General features: G+C 47.5%; 1 protein-coding gene and 1 long non-coding RNA gene across 4 annotated transcripts in view; one reads left to right on the top strand and one right to left on the bottom strand.

Annotated features, from left to right (window-relative positions):
- The window catches only part of LOC144301931 (uncharacterized), a 34138-nt gene that overhangs the window by 4192 nt on the left and 8693 nt on the right, over window positions 1-21253 (bottom strand). The gene's annotated exons all lie outside the window — the stretch shown is intronic.
- Window positions 1-21253, top strand: part of VPS26C (VPS26 endosomal protein sorting factor C) — a 44635-nt gene that overhangs the window by 16820 nt on the left and 6562 nt on the right. For 2 of the 3 annotated variants that reach the window (XM_077879182.1, XM_077879183.1), the window contains exons 2-5: window positions 8147-8290; window positions 9706-9855; window positions 16951-17031; window positions 20033-20107. In XM_077879182.1, the coding sequence (XP_077735308.1) occupies window positions 8147-8290; window positions 9706-9855; window positions 16951-17031; window positions 20033-20107 (450 nt within the window). Of the gene's footprint in view, window positions 1-8146; window positions 8291-9705; window positions 9856-16950; window positions 17032-20032; window positions 20108-20969; window positions 21089-21253 lie in introns of all 3 variants that reach the window. The other variant, XM_077879184.1, reaches the window with a different exon arrangement.

Below are 21253 nucleotides of genomic sequence, written 5' to 3'. Positions count from 1 at the left end.
TTGCTCCTGGATTGTATTTGCTAATATATGTAGGACTTTTGCATTGATACTCACAAGTGAGAAAAATCTAGTTTTCTGTGGGAATGGGTATATGCATGTGTATAGATTTTGTCTTATTTTGGTGTCATTATTAGCTTTATTTTACTTAAAAGAAGTTCCTAACTTCTGTTTTGGAGTAGTTTAATATTGGAATTTTCTGTTCTTTATACATTTGGGAATGATCTCTGAAACTCTCCGGGCCTGGTGCTTTGAGTGGGGGCTTATTTATAACTTTCTCTACTTTTCCTGCGGTGACCATTTTGCTTAGGCTTCATGTCTCCTTTATAGTTTGGGTTAATAATATTTTCCGAAAAGAATAACTCATTTTATCAGCTTTTCAAATTGACTCATATGCAGTTGAACAGTGTGTTCTCTTAGTATTCTTTTTATTACCTCTATATCTCTCATATTTTCCTTTTATTTTAGAAATTGTGTTTGCTTTCCTCTTTTTTTTCTTGATTAGTTGAATAATTTGATATAGATATTTTTTTTCCCTAAAAAAAGAACCGTTGAACTTATTTACAGGCCAGTTTTGCCAGTTTTTGTGAATGAACCATGAACACAACAAAGAGCATTGGCTCCATGTCCAGGGTGCAGCATTCCACATGTGCCGATTAGTCATACCTTATTGATGTATCATGTAGCTCCTTTATGTCTTTTTTTCTTCTGGCCTTTTTTCTGTCGTGAGTGAAGGGGGTGAATTAACAGGTCCAACACCTGATGTGTCCTCAATTTTCCCTGTGGCCACCGTAGTTTCTGCATTAGGAGCAGATGCTGTGTTACCTGATCGCAGAGCGTCCTGCCCCGGGTCCTCCCTGCAACCTGCGTGGCGCCCACCTGCATAGGGTCCTCCTTTGTCCCATTCGGTCCTTGCCGCTCTGAGCTCAGCCTTGTCTGATGTGAAGATTACAGGCCCTGATTGATCTCTTCGCTCTTGCTTCATAGCCCTTTGCTTAGCCTTTCCTCCTCTTGTAGGTGCGTCCCTGTCATACAACAGAAAATTGGGTTTTGCTTTGAGATATAATCTGAGCGTCTGTTTTTAATAGACGTTAATTTAACCCATTTATTAACATGACATGTGTTTGGCATTAGTTCTGTCACTGCTGCTTTGGTGTCACTTGAGGGGATGGTTTTTCTAAGGGGCTTTTAAAACTTCTTCCTCTCTGCAGCCTCTTTGCTTTATGTTGTTTGCGTGATTTTTCTAATACTTGGGAGTTTTGTTTGTTATAATTGTTACCCTTGCAATTTTTTACTGTGCTCTACATCTGCTATGTTTTAGCCGTTATTTAATCATTCCGTCTTGTGAGCAATGATGAAAATACTGTATCTCCTCTCCTTTCCTTCCTCCTTTCTTCTACCAATTGGTCTCAGTTATTTACAGATCTCACCTTTACTGGTTGGCGTTTACCTTTGGGAAGCTTATTTGTACTCTGTGATTTGGTTTGTTAACTTGAGATCAGCACTGTCTACGAGAAATCGTGGTGATGTGCCTGTCCTGTCTGTCCCATCCGTTATGACAGCCTCTGGCCATAAATTGGCTTATAAGCACTTGAATATGTGTCTAGTATGACTGAGAGGCTGAACTGAAATTTTATTTAATATTAATCAGTATAAATTTGAGTTTTAGTAGCCACATATGGCTTGGGGCTGCTATCTTGGAGGAGCATTTTTTTTAAGTGTATTTATTTATTTAAGCAATCTCTAGACCCAGTGTGGGGCTCAGACTCAAAACCCCAAGATTGAGAGCCACCTACTTTTCCAGCTGAGCCAGCCAGGAGCCCCAGAGAGCATGGTTTTCATGAAGTATTTGTAAGCCCCAGCTGTGAGAGTCAGGGGTGGGAGAAGCGCAGACAGTATGCTTACCTCTCAGATTTTCGCTCCCTTCCTGTCCCAGCTGGTGTTACTTAAGTCACCTCTACACTGTCAGGTCTTGTATTTTGCATTCTTTCCGTCTACCATCATCATCATTATCTTGTCTTACTAGAGTTAAATGGATTCAGTCTTCACAAACCGTTTTTTTGACTCAGTTTTTCTAGCCATGCTGTGGATGCTTGTATATGTAGTAAATTCCTCAAGGAGGATTTTCACACAGCACTCCTTGGGTTTTGTTTGTTTCTGCACATTTAAAACTCCTTTATACTGGAGTGACTGTTTAGGTGGGTATAAAATTCTGTGATCACGCTTTGTTCTTCGAGTGCTGTAATAGACATGGCCGTACCTTCGTTTTGAATTGCATCTTGCTATGGAGAAGTCTGGTTTTTCTCCCCTCTTATGAGTGACTTGATCTTTCTGCCTGACTCCTGAAGGATTCTTTGTTTTTTGAAGTAGAATAATTTTACTAAAATCTGTCCTTTTCTTGACTATTTCTGATTCATTTGCCCTTTCAGTATATTTATTAAGATCTTATTTGAGGGATCCCTGGGTGGCGCAGCGGTTTGGCGCCTGCCTTTGGCCCAGGGCGTGATCCTGGGGACCCGGGATCGAATCCCATGTCGGGCTCCCAGTGCATGGAGCCTGCTTCTCCCTCTGCCTATGTCTCTGCCTCTCTTTCTCTCACTGTGTGCCTATCATAAAAAAAAAAAAAAAAAATTAAAAAAAAATCTTATTTGAGAGAAGAGAGAGCATGAGTTGGAGGGAGGGGCCGAGGGAGAAGGAGAAGCAGACTCCCCACTGAGCAGGGAGCCCCACACAGGAGGCTGGATCCCAGGACCCCAAGATCATGACCTGAGCTGAAGGCATATGCTTCACCAACTTACGTACCCAGACTCTTCAGTATTTTTAAATGATATCAGTACCATTCCTTCAGTATTTTAAAATTTTATCAGTAAATATGTATTCTCTTCCATTCTTTCAGTTTTCTCATTTGGGGATTTCATTATGCACGTGTTGGGTTGGATGTTCCTCACTACCCCTCATTTTGTCACTTTTTTGGCGATTCTTTTTAATACTTAAATTTTTATTTAATTTGAATTTTCTCACTTCTGCCTATATGTACTTTTTGTCTCTTTGAGTTTCACCTCCCTTTCTGTAGTGTTTTTATTTTTTTCTTCCACTTCTTTCCTGAGTTTTTCTTCTATTTTTCTTTCTGTGACCTCATCACTTCATCATTCCTGAGCTTTCACAGCTGTTTTGTGTCCATCTTTTATAGAAACAAGTTAGGAAATTCATGGCAAAATGCATGTTGATGATTTTCATCTGCTTCATGATACTTTTTTTTTTTCTGGTGAATGGTCATTTATGAATATTGAATATTGTATAATGAATATTCAGTAAGCATTCCTCAAGGGCCTGTTTTCACTTGCCCCTTGTGGAGTTTACACTCCAGGAGTACAGATAATAACTAAGGGATTATAACTTATGTATATGTATCTATATATATTTTTTAAGATTTTATTTATTTATTCATGAGACACACAGAGGGAGACATAGGCAAAGGGAGAAGTGGGCTCCCTGGGGGGAGCCCAATGTGGGACTGAATCCCAGGACTCTGGCATCATGCCCTGAGCTGAAGGCAGATGCTCAACCACTGAACTACCTAGGGGTTCCACTTATGTATATTTTAGAAGGTGACAAGTGCTCCAGAGCAGAGTTGAGGGAGTGGTGGGGAGGGGACAGTTTTAAATAGGATGGTCAGGGAAATCCTCACTAAAATGGTGTTATTTGCACAATGACTTGATGGAAATGAGGGAGTGTGAGTTAAAAATGATCTGTGATGCTTGTTAAAGACAATCAGGCAGGCTTTTTCAAGGGGAACTGTCTTGGTGGGTGCGGGGACCACTGCAGTGGAGCATTGTGGTAGGAGAGAGAACAGACTCCACTCCGAGTACAGTGCCGGCAAGGAGCAGGGGTCTGGGACATCAGTGGATGGGAAATTCCAGTAGACATTGGGGACAGAGTCTAAGAGTGGACTCTGGCTAAACCAACCTGACAGGATTCTTGCTGAAGGCAGGCCAGGGTTACTGAGCTTGTCTGGGGCGCTTGGGGAGGGTAAAACCCAAGCAAAGGTCATCAGTTATGGGGGATGATGGCTAGAGCCATTAGGAGAATTCTTGCCGCTGTGACAATGCCCAGATGAACGTGGAAGTCTGGACGTCGAGGCCTGGTTGAGAAGAGCTCTAGGAAGGCTGAGTAGAGTTTGGTCAAGGAGAGGAGTCACAAGCCATATGAGGAGCATCTGGGTGGTGCAAAGAACATGTGCAAATGCCCTGAGGCTAGAATTTGCAGGCACCTAAGACTAGCAAGGAGGCGGGGAGGGAAGAGTGAAGGGGGGGGTGACTGGGAGGGGGTATGAGAGACCCCCCCTTTATAGGCCATCGAAATGACTTTAGCCTTTACCCCAAGTGAGATGGGGAGCTGCCACAAAGTTCTTTTAAGCAGAAGAGTGGTGTGATCCGTCTAGTATTCATCACCTGCCACTTGGATTTCCCTCTTGTCCCTCTTTCCTTCATGTTTACATCGATTCCGTCTCTTTGCGGGAGGTGAGTGTCGCTAGGCCAGGCTGGCCGAGGGTGGATGTGTGAGCTCCTTTATCCTTTCCTCTTCCACCTGGGGAGCAGCAGGGGAGGTTTTCACGGCGGGGCTCCCAGGATGTCCCCCGGCCCCAGGGCCTGGCCCCCAGGGTGCCCCCTGCTGGAATCACTGTCCCCCAACCCCAGGGCTTGGCTCCCATGGGTGCCCCCTGCTGGAAGCACTGTCCCCCGACCCCGGGGCTTGGCCCCCATGGGTGCCCCCCGCTGGAAGTACTGCCCCCCAACCCCGGGGCTTGGCTCCCATGGGTGCCCCCCGCTGGAATCCCTGTCCCCCAGCCCCGGGGCCTGCTCCCATGGGTGCCCCTGCTGGAATCACTGTCCCCAGACCCCGGGGCCTGCTCCCATGGGTGCCCCCTGCTGGAGTCACTGCCCCCCCGGCACAGGGCCTGGCTCCTGCCCCTTTGCATGGTGTGACCCCCGGCCCTTGCTCTTAGCGGCTCCGTCGCGCCTTCCTGGCTCCCACCTGTGTGCTCGCTGCACCACCAGCAGGGTCTGTGCCTTATTTCTCTTGTTCTTGTGGGTGATTTCCAGGAGGCGGGAGCGGGGATGCTCACCGGACCCCCAGAGTCCAAATTGCGAGTTCAGTATTTAATTCTGGGGATCAAAAGAGGCAAAGGTGGTGGTGGTTCGAGAAGACCGAGGCCTCGGAGGGGACCGGGTGAGGCTTCCGCCTGAGACCCCGTGCGACTGGTACCTTCTCGGTGCTTCTTCCTGCCTGAGCTTGGCTGCACGGCCGGCGGCGGCGGGGGGTGTCAGCTCCCGTGGCCCAGCCCGGAGTCCCCGCCAGGGATGGTGGCGCCGCAGCGGGTACCCCCGCCCCCGAGTCTCCAGCGGGCAGGTGTGGGGCCCGCGTGGCTCTCGGCTGCACTTCTCGGCCTTGCGCAGCCCGGGGCCCCTGCGATGCTGTGCCGGCCGCCGCCCTTCCCCCGAGGATCACCGCCGGAGCCGTGGCTTCTGTGCATCATTTCTGGGGTTTGCTCCCCTCCTTGAGTCCCTGAGTGACCTTTGCTTATGAGGTTGGCTGGCCTCCCAGCACCATCCAGAGCCACATCTTACCTCCTCCCTGCTGAGAATTCTGGACGAAAGTTGGTGAGGCCTTGAGTTTTCCCTTGGTTTTAGTTATTCAGGTTCATCTGTGCTCCTGGACCAGAATTACTCAAGCATCATCCGGAGTGACTAAAACTAGTGAGGTCTTACATGTCAGTTGTCTTGGAATGGAAAAAAAAAAAAAATCTTCCAATGAAAAAGCAACAAAGGATTGGTTCCTCATTACCATGGGCCTTACCCATTTGTTGAACTGTCTTCTGTTTCTAAAGTTCTGTTTCTTAAAAATAAACAAGTCATAATAAAACATACAAATCTGTTTCTTGGCTCCTTGGGAAACACTTGGACAAATTCTCTATCCCTCTTTCATTGGTGTTGATTGAATAGACCTGCCAAACTTACCTACAAATATTTTATTAATTTTGTATTTCTCTCTACTATGTTCTTTTTTTCCTTTTTTTTTTTTTTAATTTTATTTTTTCATGAGAGACACAGAGAGAGAGAGGCAGAGACACAGGCAGAAAGAGAAGCAGGCTTCCTGTGGGGAGCCCGATGTGGGACTTGATCCCAGGATCTTGGCATCACGACCTGAGCCAAAGGCAGAGATGCTCAACACTGAGCCACCCAAGCATCTTTCTTTCTTTCTTTCTTTCTTTCTTTCTTTCTTTCTTTCTTTCTTTCTTTCTTTCTTTCTTTTTTTCTTCTTTTTTTGTAAGATTTTATTTGTTTATTGGACAGACGGAGAGCACAGGCAGGGGAAGGGGCAGACAGAGGGATAGGGAGAAGCTGGGGCTGGATCCCAGGACCCTGAGATCATGACCAGAGCCACCCAGGTGCCCCTCTACTATATTCTTTCTTAATTAAATCAAAGTGACAAAAGAGTCCCTTGGGTCATCAAATATTTACTCTGCTTCCTTCCAAGAACTTTACTTCCTTTTCCTTCTTGAGCTATAGGGATCAGGGAAGGAAAGGTTCTATTGATGTCACGACTATAATATGCCAATCAGTGGTCAGTCCAGATCCTGTTCCCATGAGATTAACAGAAAATGTGATTAGATAGGAGCAGAATGTCCCAAGTGCTCCTGTATTATATTAAGTGATAAAGGTCATGCAATTATTTTGGCTCACTTTATTTCTGAGACTCACTTGTCAAGTAAATTTTTAAAAATGTACTTGTGGATTTAAACTTTTAAAAATTAGATTTCTACTTAATTTCAGTTGTACAAGAAGTAATAGAATTAATTTTAATTGAATTTAAATTATTTCAGAGGAATTTTCATTTAAATTTGCTTATGCACTTTTTATGGGAAAGGAGGACACAAACACAAAATATTAGCACATTTAAGGGACATCAAATATTCCCTGCTCCTCAAATTTCTCATGCTCTGAGAACTTGGTAAAAGTTTTTTTCACCAGATGACCAGAGGAAATAAGATTTAAACACCAGTAGGACAGATGGTTTTTAATGCTTTGATCTGCAGGCCCACTTTAATTTTGCTGGTTTTCCTCTCTTTGTAATTTTTTGCCATTGTATGACCATCGTATTAGCATTTGACAGCAGTCGTGCCACATTTTCTGCAGTCATATTACCATTTGACAGCAGTCGTGCTCCATTTCTGATGGTCGTTTCACCAACATGTTGTTTGAATTTATTGTGGATTCTCTTTCCGCTCCAGTGGATGCTGTGTAATCTCCTGAACTTCCTTTTCCACACAAAACCCCCATAGCAAATTGAGACTGTCGGGTTCTTTGGTGACGGGAAGGAACTGCCATCCAGGAGAGAGTATAATGTCCATATTTTGTTACTCTGCAATTATCTTCAGATAGATGAATAGATGATCTGTTGTGAAATCTTTCTTAAATGATTTATGATCCAGGGAAATCTAGGCTCGAATGTCTACCGAGTGACCCGGGCAGGGGAAAGATTGGGGAAGACTTCGCAAAAACAGTGAGGTGCCCCCTGTGTTCTGTGGATGAGCTCGAGACCCCTCCTCCGTGAGGCTGCCTGGGCAGAAAGAGCACCGGGCCAATGGTTGTGTTAAATTGTGCATTTGAAAACGTGTAGTCATTTTAGCATAACTGAGAAAGAACCCAAAGAAAAGGGTTTTATCTTACCGTCTTTTTCCTGAAAAGGTTGTTTATACATGGTTGTGGGTAATGTGGCCGTGAACCTGCCCCTTGCCTCTGACCCTTCTCTTTGCCCTTTGGAGTCAGACATTTGTTGGGATTCTCCCAGCGGGGAGTGCGGAAGCATCTGGAAGGCTGTGATGGCCTGAGATCTGTTGCCCACTTCAGTGCTCCCAGCAGTGCTCCCAAGCACTGTGCATCGGCCCTGCCCCGTCATCCTTCCTGGCTCTCCAGCCCCTACCCAAGGCTTTGCCTTCTCCATCCCAGCATCCAGGTCTCTGGTCTGCAATAAGTGCTCACTGAATATCTTAGAACAAATTGATTGCTAAGGAGATCTACCTCTGCTAATAAACAAGGTGGATGCAAAGACATGTTAATGTGACTGGTGGCTGTCTCTGTTCTCCTAGGAAGTGCTCTCAGGCGTGGTGGTCATATCTGGTAAGGATTCAATCCAGCACCAGGGAGTGTCTTTGACGGTGGAAGGAAGCGTGAACCTCCAGCTCAGTGCCAAGAGTGTGGGTGTGTTTGAGGCTTTCTACAATTCCGTTAAGGTAAGAACGCTTAGGTTGCACATTTTTAGTTCATTATCCCAATGTGTATGGTGGTGTTTTTTTTTTTTTTTTTAAGATTTTATTTATTTATTTGAGAGAGAGAGTGTGTGCGCACACGGCAGTGGGGATGGGCAGAGGGAGAGGGAGAAGCAGACCCCTCGCTGAGCAGGAAGCCCAATGGGATGCGAGACTGGATCCCAGACCCCTGAGATTGTGACCCGAGCCAAAGGCAGGCAGACTGAGACTTAACCGACTGAGCCACCCAGGTGTCCCATGTGGTGGTTTTTAATTTGCTCTCTGGCTTTACTGTTGTTAACCTGTCGGTATTTTGCAAGGTATAGCAGTGGTCCTACTTTTAATACTTACTAATCAAACTGAAAAAGCATTCACATGTTTTGATTCTGAATATATCCTGCTCTTGTAAGTCTGCCTGTTTTTATTCCAATAAGGTAGGATTAGGAGAAGTAGAAGTGCACTAAATTCAGCTTTTAAAGAGACCAGAGCTCTTCTGAGAAGTGCCTGTGGCTTCTGGCACTTACCTTCCTCAAACAAAACTGTTATTTTGACTGTGTACACGGCAGCTCTTGGATTTGATACTCGGGTAAGATGCAGATAGAACAGTGGCCATTCTTCCCTTTTTGTCATTTTGGGTAGAGGTGTATGTTCCAGAATATAAACTCCTTTTTTTATACTTATAGTTTCCTTTTCCTGAAGGACATAATAAGGCTGAGTTTTGAGGGGGCAGGAGGTGAGAGGAAGGACGGACGGGTTCTAGTTGGCCACATTCAGATCCAGGGCCTCCCTGTCATCTTCCACAATCTCCTTATTTTCCTCCGGAAGCACTTAGAGACTTCAAAAGTTGTAGATTTTCCGAGTGATGCAAAACCAAAGCTTAGAATATGTGAACTAAGGAAGGTGTGATGGCTGCCTTTGGGCAAGTCCCAGTGTAACGCTGAGGTGTGCAGGGCTGAGGACGGGCCTGCTCCTCCCCGCGCGGTGGGTGGTGGGAAGGCTCCCAGGAGGCTGGCGTCCAAGGCGGGCACAGGGTGGTGAGGAGCCCTGGGTTCAAGTGGCAGCCCACCTGGCCCTCCTACCTTGACTGAAGGTAGGAATGCCTGTCAGGACGGTTGTTAGGACAGTTAACTGAGCTTTTGGGGGATAGGAGAGGAAATATGGCTTCAGATGTGCCCCAGACATGGAAGCATCCAGAACTGTGGATGAACCGTAATTGTGCCAGAGACTTGAACCACCTGGCCACTCCCCTGCAGACACAGCACGGTGCTGCCCAGGACGCAGGGAGGGTAGCCCCCGAGGGCTCAGGGCCTGAGGCTTTCGAGAGATCATTAACAGACACGGTAATTTAAAAGTGCATCCAAAAGTGCGCGTTGAGAGATTCGGTTGCTTTTCCTTTACAGCCTATCCAGATTATCAACAGTACCATCGAAATGGTGAAGCCAGGCAAGTTTCCCAGTGGCAAGACAGAAATTCCTTTTGAATTTCCTCTGCACGTGAAGGGCAACAAAGTTCTGTATGAGACTTACCACGGCGTGTTCGTCAACATTCAGGTGAGAGTTTCCTAATCCCGTGCAGGTGGCTTCCTGGCTTTTCTTCTGCAAAATGGCTCCGTCTTTCTTTCACTGAAAGTTACCAGATGGACCCAAGAGTTTAATACTGTAATCATGCCAAGACCACCCATCTATGTTCTATTTTGATTTCTCATTTTGCTGTGCAGAACACATTTTATGTGTGGCCATGATTTTTGATAGGAATCCCGGAGAGACCCCTGCTCTAGCTTCTTTTTAAAAAATTCTGTTGTTTCTGTTGGGCCCTATTCAGGCCACATTGACACCGTGAGGGGTGCTGGTAGTGTTTGGTGACAGATATGCCCTCCTCTCTGGCACCCGCACTAATTGTCTGTTCTATACGCATAAATATCTCTTTGTTAGATATCCAAAGGCTACTACTCTAACATAGGCTTGTATTCTTTATTGAACAAACCTTGTAAATGAGGGGAAGTGAATTTATGACTTCCTGTCTACCTCCGCTGGCCCAGGACGCCTTTCACAGCCACTATTGTCTCCGGCACAGTTCGGAGTCATGACTCAGAGCGAGCGGGTGAGAGAGAGCCTTTCCTTTATTCAGCGGAAAGAAAGGTACTTTTGTGATATCAGCCTTGCAGGGTTCCCCTTGCTACATGAGACAAAACCATTTTGTCTTGCATACGTGCAACAGGGCGGAAAGTTAGGAAGTTTCTTGATTTATTAAGTTGTAGCTGATAATTTGGTCTCAGTCAGAGACCATTCCCCTGCCTAAAACATACCACTTTAAAAATACAGATCCTCAAAACACTCGTGAGAGTGTCACCTCAAGGTTTGTCTGCGTGCGAGTTCGATGAAGTGCTCGAAAGATGGGTTGAGAAGCAGGTGCCAAGTGACATCCTGCCCTGCAGTCACTACCTTTCCGTCCAGAAAAGCTGCGTCTCGTCCTTCATTATTGGTGCACCTGTTTCAGTGTGCAATCTGTATTCTAGAGGCTCTGGCCAGCCCATGGGAAGTGACCGTAATGACAGGGAAGTGTCCAGATTCACAGGAAGTTGGCTGTGTAGACGTGCGAATTGCCCGAGCACAGCAGTGCAAGCGCTCTGACCAGCTTCCTAGGTCGGGAGTCCTTTCACCGCCAAAGGCAGTCCATGCACAATGCCTTCTTAGCAAGACTGACAAAATCCCAAACGTGTCATTTGAACATCACAGTTATTCTCTTTCCAGAATCAGCGTTGCCTTGCTTGCTCGACACAGTAGCTCTTTAACACTGTTGATTTAATAACATAAGCGCTCGTTCATGAGAAACCAAAGAGAATAACATTCAGGTTTCACTGGTCATGCTTCTTGTCACTTCCTCCTGTGTTCATTGTTCTTGTTAGATTAGTTTGTTTAAAATCAAATCGGAGCGGTGCCTGGTGACTCAGTCAGCGGAGCATATGACTCTTGATCTCTCGGGGTTGTGGGTTCAAGCCTCACGATGGGTGTAGAAATTACTGTAAAAAATAAAGTCTTATAAAAAAAATCAAATTGGAAATCTCATCCTTTTCCAAATATTGCCAAGAAGGGCATGCAGATGTATATAGTTGACCTTTGAACAACATGGGTTTGAACCTTGTGGGTCCCCTTTACATGGATTTTTTTTTTTTCCGTAAATACAGTAGAGTGCAAAAGTGCAAATGTATTTTCTCTTCTTTATAGTTTTCTTTCTCTAGCTTAGTTTATTGTAAGAATACGGTATACGGTACATATAACTTACAAAATAACTGTTAACCAACTGTTGATGTTATTAGTGAGGCTTCTGGTCAACAGTAGGCTCTCAGTAGTTCTGTTTTTGGGAAGTCACAAGTTATCCATGGAGTTTTGACTGTGCGGGGATTGGTACGCCTCAACCCCGTGTTGTTCAAAAGTCAACTGCATATAAAAATCTTGAGTATTTGTGTCCTGCATGGCTGTGTGTAAGTTGGAAACTCTTTAAAATACAATCGGAGGGGCAGCCCAGGTAGCTCAGCGGTTTAGTGCTGCCTCCAGTCCAGGGCCTGATCCTGGAGACCCAGGGTCGAGTCCCACGTCGGGCTCCCTACATGGAGCCTGCTTCTCCCTCTGCCTGTGTCTCTGCCTCTCTCTCTGTGTCTCTCATGAATAAATAAATAAAATCTTTAAAATATATATATAAAATAAAATAAAATGCAATTGGAGGAGGATGCCTGAGTGACTCAAAAGTTGAGTGTCTGCCTTTGGTTCAGGTCATGATCCCAGGGTCCTGGGATCGAGTTCTGCATCAGGCTCCCCACAGGGAACCTGCTTCTCCCTCTGCCTGTGTCTCTGCCTCTCTTTGTGTGTCTCTCTCATGAATAAATGAAATCTTTTAAAAAATGCAATTGGAGGATTAGTGTGTGGTGAATTCTTCAGTAAGGTGTATGGTCACCCTGACCCAACCTTTTTTCATCAGATTTTACCCCGTGAGGGTTAACTTCAGAATGCTACAACTTAGAATTCCCTACCTCCCCAAATATCTCACAGGTTTCTAAAAATGAAGAGATTTCTTCTCATCCTAACCTCCAATGTAGAAGAGCTTATCACCTAGATTCAACATTTATTAGAATTTTGCCATTTTTGTTTCATCTGTGTTTATCTTTCCTGAGTCATTTCAAAGTTAGTTACAGAATCACGACACTTCATCTTGAGCTACTTCAATATCCATCTCCAGAAAATAGGGATGCTCTCCTACATAATCACAGCCGGCATCTTCACACCTATCAAAATTAACAAAAATTCTCAAATATCATCTCATTCCCAATTCATACTCATTTTATTTTAAAGATTTTATTTATTTATTTGACAAAGAGAACAAACAGGAAAAACAGTAGAGGGAGAGGGAGAAGCAGACTCTCGCTGAGTAGGAAGCCTGATGGAAGACTCAATCCCAAGGTCCTGGGATCATGACTTGAGACAGACACTTAACTGACTGAGCCATCAAGGCGCCCCCTCAATTCATATCCAAATTTGTTATTGCTCCTTTTGAGAAAATATGCTGCTGCTTTTTTAAAGATTTTATTTTTAAGTCATCTCTACACCCAGCATGGAACTCGAACTCACAACCCTGAGACCAAGAGTCGTGTGCTCCCCCGACTCAGCCAGCCCAGGCGCCCCATGAGAGTACACTTCTTGAGAGAAACTGGGATGTTGGGTTTTTAAAATCAGTTTTTCATTCATTGATCATTCATTCAGTTTCTAGAGGGGTCTTTTGTTAGCCTCTGTGTTTTATAGCAGAGCAAGTGCCACCCAGGGCAGATGGCAACCACTCGTGGGCACAGGGTTGGCCTCAGCGTGGGTCCCATGGGGGCCCTCGCTTGCCGTGCTTACCCTGAAGATTTATAGGTGCATTCCTCTGCAAAGAAAGTGTTGTTGAACCTAGTAACATCCTCTCTCTCAAATGATGTGGGCACAAAGGCATTTCACATTTAGAATTTGAATTGTGTTATGGTAACGTAATGTAAAAATAGTAAGAACCATAAGACAGAACAAAGGGTTTAAGGTGTAGCAAGTATTACATTTCCAGCTTGCAGGGTCCAGGTTTCCTCTTTACTCGGTCGACAGAGGCTGCTGGGTGGCGTTTGCCCTTGTTCCTCTCCTCAGGCAGGCTGGGTTTGTTCCTCCCCTTTGTGATCAGATCGTGTGTATGAGAACCTGTCCGCTTTCCCCAGTTGTCCTTTGTGCAGCTGCCTTTTCTTTGGAAAGTCATGTAAATCACAGGCAAATTTTATTATGTTTGTTCTACTCTCGTGGCCGTACTAGCAAAGCTTTATGCTGTAGCCCAGCATCACGGCAGTACCAGCATGTCTGCAAAACTGTCACAGAATTAATTTATCCAGATGCTGGTCATCCTTTCTCACAGTTAAGAATATCCTTTCCAGGAGTCGGCCTCAAGTCATTTGACCCATGTCTTCTTTCTTCTTTCCTTTGGCCTCATGTTAACTAACGGTCATAGAAGATCCAATCTTGGGGGCACCCGGGTGGCTCAGCGGTTGAGCATCATCCTTCGGTTCAGGTCGTGATCCCGGGGTCCTAGGTTCGAGTTCTGCACCAGGCTACCCGCAGGGAGCCTGCTTTTCCCTCTGCCTGTGTCTCTGCCTCTCTCTGTGTCTCTCATGAATAAATAAATAAAACCTTAAAAAAAAAAAAGAAGAAGAAGAAGAAGAAGATCCAGTCTTAGACCTCCTGGCACCCTGCTCGTGGTCTGACCCGCCTGACCCCCTCTGACCCGCAGTGGCTCCTACCACCTGGACCACTCCTTAGCAGTTGGGCAAGATCAGGATAAAGTAAAAAGATCTAGGGCTTCGCAGCAGACAGATCTGGGCTTGAGTCACAGCATTGCGTAAGGGTTCAGAGCATGGGTTTTGGCAAGCGGCAGGTGTAAATTCAAATCCCACCTCTGTGACCCTGGGCAGCCTCCACGACCTCTCCTCCTAGGAGATTAATGAGGCCTTGGCACGAAGTGCTTAGTTAGCACGGGGCCGGGCACAGAGAATGCTCCAAGCATGTATTTGCTGAGTGGCTGAATGAAGGAGTTATTTGGTGACTGTCCTTATAATCCACCGAGATGGTACATGTGAAGGAATCAACGTGATTCCCAGAACAGAACATCACCGTGTTCCTCTTTTCTCCACCTTTCTCCCCGCATGCACTTAGCAGCTGCCCCATGTTACTAATTATTGCTTTCATGCTTAAAAACATTTCGTGACCAGAAGTTGATGCCTGTTGTTCTGATTCCTTTGCAAGTTATAGAAATCCAGCTCGAAGTGACTTAGCCTAGAAAGAGATATAGATCGTCGAGCCGGCCGTTCCAGGGAAGCCAGCTGTGACTGGCTTGGCCTTCCGCACACACCTCCCTCTCAGGCTCTTCCCTGGCCGTGGCCAGGCTGGTTGTTGGCAAGCGGCTGCAGCCTCCCATCTACTGGGTTGGCATCCCCGGCCAAAAGAATTCTTTCCAGCGTTCCCAGTAGCAGCCCTGGCTTACCGGTCCCTTCTGCGCCCAGGAGGGCTGTGGGGAGGTCCGCCCCGCCAAACCCCTGAGACTAAAGATGGGAAAAGAATCCGAGCCAGCAGGCAAGCCTGAACAAAATGTTGCCCATGCTAGACAGGGTGTGGGCTGTACAGGAGAAAGATGAAAACACATACAGGCATACACGCGTGCATAGATGTACGTGTGCACACACACCTATATGAATCTGACAGCACCAGGCCTCTTGGAGCTTATCGGGTCGGGGAGACTAGATTGATATCTCAAAAGAATCTCATACATATATGTACCTGAAAAGGTCCTTCCTTGCAGACAAGGGGTGTTTTGTTTTTTTTTAAGTGTTTTAATCTCCCAGTGTTACCTTAAATGTAGTGATTTCCTGTGTAATGCGGATAGAGCGTTCATAATGATGCAGCTTCTTGATTCACCCAGCACATAGTCCCAGTTATACAAATCATTTTTAACATGATCCTTAAGACAACTGCTAACTTTCTTCCGTATGGATTCTGTGATTTTGTTTTTATTTATTTTTATTTTTTAAAGATTTTTAAAAATTATTTTTATTTTTATTTTTTAAAGATTTTATTTATTCATAGAGACAGAGAGAGAGGCAGAGACACAGGCAGAGGGAGAAGCAGGCTCCACGCAGGGAGCCCCACGTGGGACTCGATCCCAGGTCTCTAGGATCACACCCCAGGCTGCAGGCAGCGCTAAACCACTGTGCCAAAGGGGCCGCCCAAAATTTATTTATTTATGAGAGACACAGGCAGAGGGAGAAGCAGGCTCCATGCAGGGAACCCAATACAAGACTCGATCCCTGGACTCCGGATCCTGCTCTGAGCCAAAGGCAGATGTTCAACCGCTGAGCCACCCAGGTGCCCCTATTTTTTTTTTTTTTTTAATGAGCCTGAAGACAGCGATCATGCTGTAGAATGCTGTAGAATGCTGTAGAATGTTGTTACCAGTCAGCCTGTCAGCCCACAGACGGGTGTGAGGAAGCGGTCTGGGGTCAGAGCTCGTGGCTGGGGCACCAGCTGTGCAGAGGGGCTGGCTCTCCCTCGGGGACAACAGGGCCTGTCCTGCAGGAGGTAACTGGGAGTGGCTGGTGCTGAAAAGTAGCAGAGGGACAGCAGAGGAACTGAACGCAGCTGAGAGCTAGAGCGATGCCCGCTGCCTCGCCTGTCCACTTCGGTTTGCACACGGGATCCGTGTGCGGGCAGCCGGGGAGAATGGTCAAGTGAGGCGAGCCATGCATCGACCACTCTGGAAGCTGCCTCGTGGACGTGGGGGACGTCTCTCTTCTCTTTACTTTTGCATATGTTGGAATTTTCCAAAATAAACTTCTAAAAGGGGTTTCCTTTCTTTATTCCTCCATAAGGTTAAAGTACAGAGAGCCGGTGTTGAGCTGCCCTGGGGTCCTGGCTCCTTGAGCACCGCTGCTCTTCCGTAACTGCAGGTCCTGCGCGGGGTCTCAGTCCGGCCCCCGGTGCAGTGACCGCCGCGCAGGTGCGCTCAGCCCTGTGTCCCCAGGTGCTCTGTGCCATGCGAGATGCTGTCTGGGGCTTCCAGGCCCTTCTGTGTGCTTCCCAATCCTTACTACAAAATAGCGGCCGTTGCACGGAGAGCTGCCCTGTGCCTGACCGTGTGCCAGTACCCTGCACACACACCCACACACCCACACCCACGGTCCCGCTGGCTCTTGCTGCAAGCAGATCCTCATGCCCGTATTTCATGGAGCAGGAAGCCAAAGCTCAGAGCAGTTGTCTGACTGGCAGCGCTCACCCAGCAACGCGGACAGCTGGATTTGAGCTAGCTCTTGCTTCGGAGTGCACGCTCTCTTCTGTCACCCTGGTCTTCCCCTGTCTTGCAGCTGAGCCCCTGTGCCTTGGGACGGCTGTGGGCATAGGCCGAGGAATTTTGTTTTGAGCAGTTGGCTCCCCGTTTTGAGCGTTGGCTCCCCGTTAGGTATATTAATTTCAGATAACACGGTAATTGGACCCAGTTTCCCTAAGAATGTTGACTTGTCTCTTTGAATGTAATTCCGCGATGAAAGTGAGTCACACGAACATAACCTTGTCTTCTCCGACTTCTCCCTCCAGTATACCCTGCGCTGTGACATGAGGCGGTCTCTGTTGGCCAAGGACTTGACAAAGACCTGCGAATTCATCGTTCACTCTGCTGTAAGCTATATTCGGGGGCCCCGGGCTTAATAATGGGGACCCTCTGTAGGGTCTGGTGTTTTATCCCATTTGCAGGCTGGTAAGTCAGCCTGGTGCCGTGTCCTGGCTGCTGGGGAAAGACTCCTGGGTCGGAGACGAGGGACCCGGTTTCTCCTGGCAGGGTCAGAGCACCAACAGTGGCTTGTGCCCTCTTCACTGGGGCCCAGAATCCCACAGGGCAATGCCATGGCCCAGATGCCACTGAGGTGCCCCTGAGGAGCACCAGGCTGGGAGCCCACCTGTGTTAGAGCAAGCAGTGAGCAAAGCCGTTTCGGAGAGAGACATCCTTCCCCGAGGTGGCTGTGGCGAACACAACCCAGAGAAATGGCCCGACCCAGATAAGGGACGGTCAGGGCCTTACATTCTTGGTCTGCCCAGCAAGGACATGTGGGGACACTCTGGGCCAGAGCAGGTTGCCTCTCCCAACACCTTCTGCTAATATTTTGCAGTGACGACATGTTCTTAAAACTTTCCTCTCAAGGGGATCCCTGGGTGGCTCAGCGGTTTGGTGCCTGCCATTGGCCTAGGGTGTGATCCTGGAGTCCCGGGATCAAGTCCTGCGTCGGGCTCCCAGCATGGAGCCTGCTTCTCCCTCTGCTTGTGTCTCTGCCTCTCTCTCTCTCTCTCTCTCTATGTCTATCATGAATAAATAAATAAAATCTTTAAAAAAAAAATCTTTTTAAAAAAAAACAAAACTTTCCCTCTCACGTGCCAAGTTAGGGAACTGGAGCGCCCTCCCTTTGGCTGTAGGTGACTCTGGGTGACTTCAAAGCAGAGTCCTCTGCAGCCCATCCCTGCTAGTCCTTGGTCATCATGCAACACTTAGCAGTGACTGACAGCGCCTGCCCTAGGTATGGTCCATCTGCCTTTGCTTTTATTCTGAGCAGTTTAGGGAGAGGAGAGAGCCAGACCGGGGTTCCTAGAGGCGCCCAGGTGAACAGAGCCCGGCTGTGCGGGAGCACGTCTCTCTGGGCCACCTCGGAAACACCGCTTCTGAGCTCGCCAGGCTAGAAGAGACCCATGCTCCTGAGGGCACGGACTCTTGGGGCTGCAGGCCACGTCGAGGGGCCACCCCACCTGGACAGACACTAGAGCCACGAGCCTTCCTTGGCTCATTCACCCAGCGTGGCCTATAGCTTCGTTGGCATGAGCGGGACTCAGCATTCTGGGGACCCCACACGTATCCCACGATCTTTGCCACGTGCCTTAGTAAATGGGGCTTCGATGGAGCTCTGAGGTGAGGCAGTTGGTGTTTGTGGAAAATTTGCAATTCCATCTCTTTTACACTGTTTGGAAATATCCACAGGTGTCTTTTAGTCATGGTTAAGCAAAAGTGTAATATTGTAAAATCTCCTGTGTATAAAATTGGTAGTCACTGATGTCCTTTATTTGCATCGTTCTTACAACTTTTTAGGACTTCTGACATTTATAGTTTCCCTCTTAATTTTAGTGGTTACTGTGTTTAACTGACTCTTTCAGTGAGAAGTATGTTATAGAAAATATTTAAAATAGTTATTATTTTTTTAAGATTTTATTTATTCATGAGAGACACAGAGAGAGAGAGAGGCAGAGGGAGAAACAGGCTCCATGCAGGGAGCCCGATGATGCAGGACTCGATCCTGGGACCCCAGGACCACACCGCAGACCAAAGGCAGGCGCTAAACCACTGAGCCACCCAGGGATCCCCCAGATAGTTATCTTTTTTGGAAATGATGTGATTGAGATGTTTTCCTTTTTTCTATCAAACTGAAACAACAAAAAGAAATTTTTTTTTTAATGTGGTTTATTCCCTAAAAGAGACATATACCCTTTTATGTCTTCTGCAAAAAGAGCCTCCACCTTTGTGAAGGAGAATGAGCCCAAATTCAGTTCCCTGCCCAGAGCTGGGCTCCAGGCCAGGACCCCCTTGGCCCCCGACCCAGGGCCCACGGCCCGCTCATGGCTGCAGAGCCCCCACGGAGGCCAGCTCGGGGCGGGCAGCGGGGGCTGAGCTCTCCGGGCCTCCTCCCTGCTCCCAGTAGTTTACCAGCTCACAGCCTCCAAGAAGCCTGCTCTTTGGGACTGATTTCACGAGGCCAAACCACGTGTGATCTCTGGTTGACAAGTCCGATAGTCCTTTAAAGGCTGTGAGGAAGAAGAATTTATTCGCCAAAGAGGATGTTCACAAACGTATTAATAAGAGTAATTAATATTCCTTAGAATATTCCTTAGAATTCCAGTTCTGGAACTGACCGGAAGTCCGTTGTACTGCTTTGGCAGATGAGTAACCTTGGCAGGGTAGCCGGTGTCCCCCCTGCAGCACGGGGAGAAGCAGGCCAGGCCGGCCCTGACGCAGCCGGGCCATCTGGGCGCGTCCTGTGGTTGTGTGACGGGGAGATGACCGCCGTTAGTGATTGCGGTAACGTGCAGAGGTCGGAGGAAGTCTTCCAGGTGGCAGCCGAGTGGTCACGGCGCTGGCGTCGGAGCCAGACCACCTGGGCTTGAATCTCGGCTCTGCCACTTGAGAAAGCCATGTGCGCGCGCTGTGCCTCAGTGTCCGCGTCTGTGACGTGGGACAGTGACAGTAACAGCACCGCCTCGGGTCACCGTGCTGACTCAGGAGCACGTCGGTGGATACGCAGTGTCCCCTCGTTCCGAGAGAGAAGTTTAAAATAAACACCTTCTAATGACACTACTCTCAGCTCGTAGGTCTAATTTTGTAATTTCTGGACCTGAGAGATTGAGAAAGCAGTTCCCTCGTTTTACAGATGAGGAAACCGAGTCATGGGAGGTGGAGAAATGTGACAAAGAACGGAGCACAGTGTTTTGGCAGAGTGTTTTTAGACCCCCTGCCTGCCTCGGAGTACCGAGTCCTCCCCGGTTCATTAGGCTGCCCTTCGTTTCCTTGAAAGGGGGACGGGGACCGTGGCCTGCGGAACTCTTGGCTTCCAGCAGCTGATTCTGGTTTTACCTCCCGTTTTAGCCTCAGAAGGGGAAGCTGACCCCGAGTCCCGTGGACTTCACCATCACGCCTGAAACCTTGCAGAACGTCAAAGAGGTACGGCGCTCCTCACGCTTGCCACCTGGGGTGTTTGCTTAGGGACCGCATCCCACGGACACGCTCTGTGTCTGTGCATCAAGTCGCAGCAAGACGAAATTTCTGATTATTGTCCGTACCCAGAACAGTCTGGATTTTCTTTGTTTCTCTGTTTTTTTAAAGATTTTATTAAAAAAAAAAAAAAAGATTTTATTCATGAGAGGCACAGAGAGAGAGAGGCAGAGACACAGACACAGGCAGGGGGAGAAGCAGGCTCCCTGCGGGGAGCCCAGTGCAGGATTTGATCCCAGGACCCCGGGGTCACACCCTGAGCCAAAGGCAGATGCTCGACCACTGAGCCACCCAGGGATCCCCAGACTGGATTTTCAATTTTGATATCTCCTTCCTTCCTTTCTTTCTTTCTTTCTTTCTTTCTTTCTTTCTTTCTTTCTTTCTTTCTTCCTTCCTTCCTTCCTTCCTTCCTTCCTTCCTTCCTTCCTTCTTTCCTTTTCTTTCCTTTTCTTTCCTTTTCTTTCCTTTTCTTTCTTTCTTTCTTTCTTTCTTTCTTTCTTTCTTTCTTTCTTTCTTTCTTTTCTTTCTTTCTCTTTCTTTCTTTCTTTCTTTCTTTCTTTCTTTCTTTCTTTCTTTCTTTCTTTCTTTCTTTCTTTCTTTCTTCTTTTTAAACTCAGTAAGTACTTAGAAGAAGAATGCTTCATAAAAGCTGCTCGGGGGGGCTGACTGCCCACTGTGCTCCCCCCCACCTCCTGTCTACCTCGTAGGGCCCAGAGCCCCACTTCCTTGAGCCCCGGCCACCCCCTGCCACCCAGCCTGGGAGCCACACCCCTTTACTTCTTATTTGGCCACCTGCTCTCTGTCATCCAAGGGCATGGCTTTCCCCCCTGCTCTACTGCCGCTTTCTGCTCTGGATCCTGCTAATCAGCAAGTGTGGGAGGTCCGAGGCCCAGGAGTCATTATCGGCCTCCCTGGGGAGGCCCCACTGAGGTAGGTGTGCATCCTGGGGGCCTCTCTGAAAATCCATTTACCATCTCTCCCCTCTCCAGTTTCTGGAGAGGATGAGTCCCCCATGGGCCCGTCAGCATGTTCCTTCAAAAGGATTTGAACGTGATTGGGAGCATGCAGGGAGCATGGGTGGTCGCCACAGGTCTC

Source organism: Canis aureus, chromosome 30 (genome assembly GCF_053574225.1).
Source record: "Canis aureus isolate CA01 chromosome 30, VMU_Caureus_v.1.0, whole genome shotgun sequence".
Taxonomy (NCBI): Eukaryota; Metazoa; Chordata; class Mammalia; order Carnivora; family Canidae; genus Canis; species Canis aureus.
This window is presented reverse-complemented; position numbering and strand designations above follow the sequence as displayed.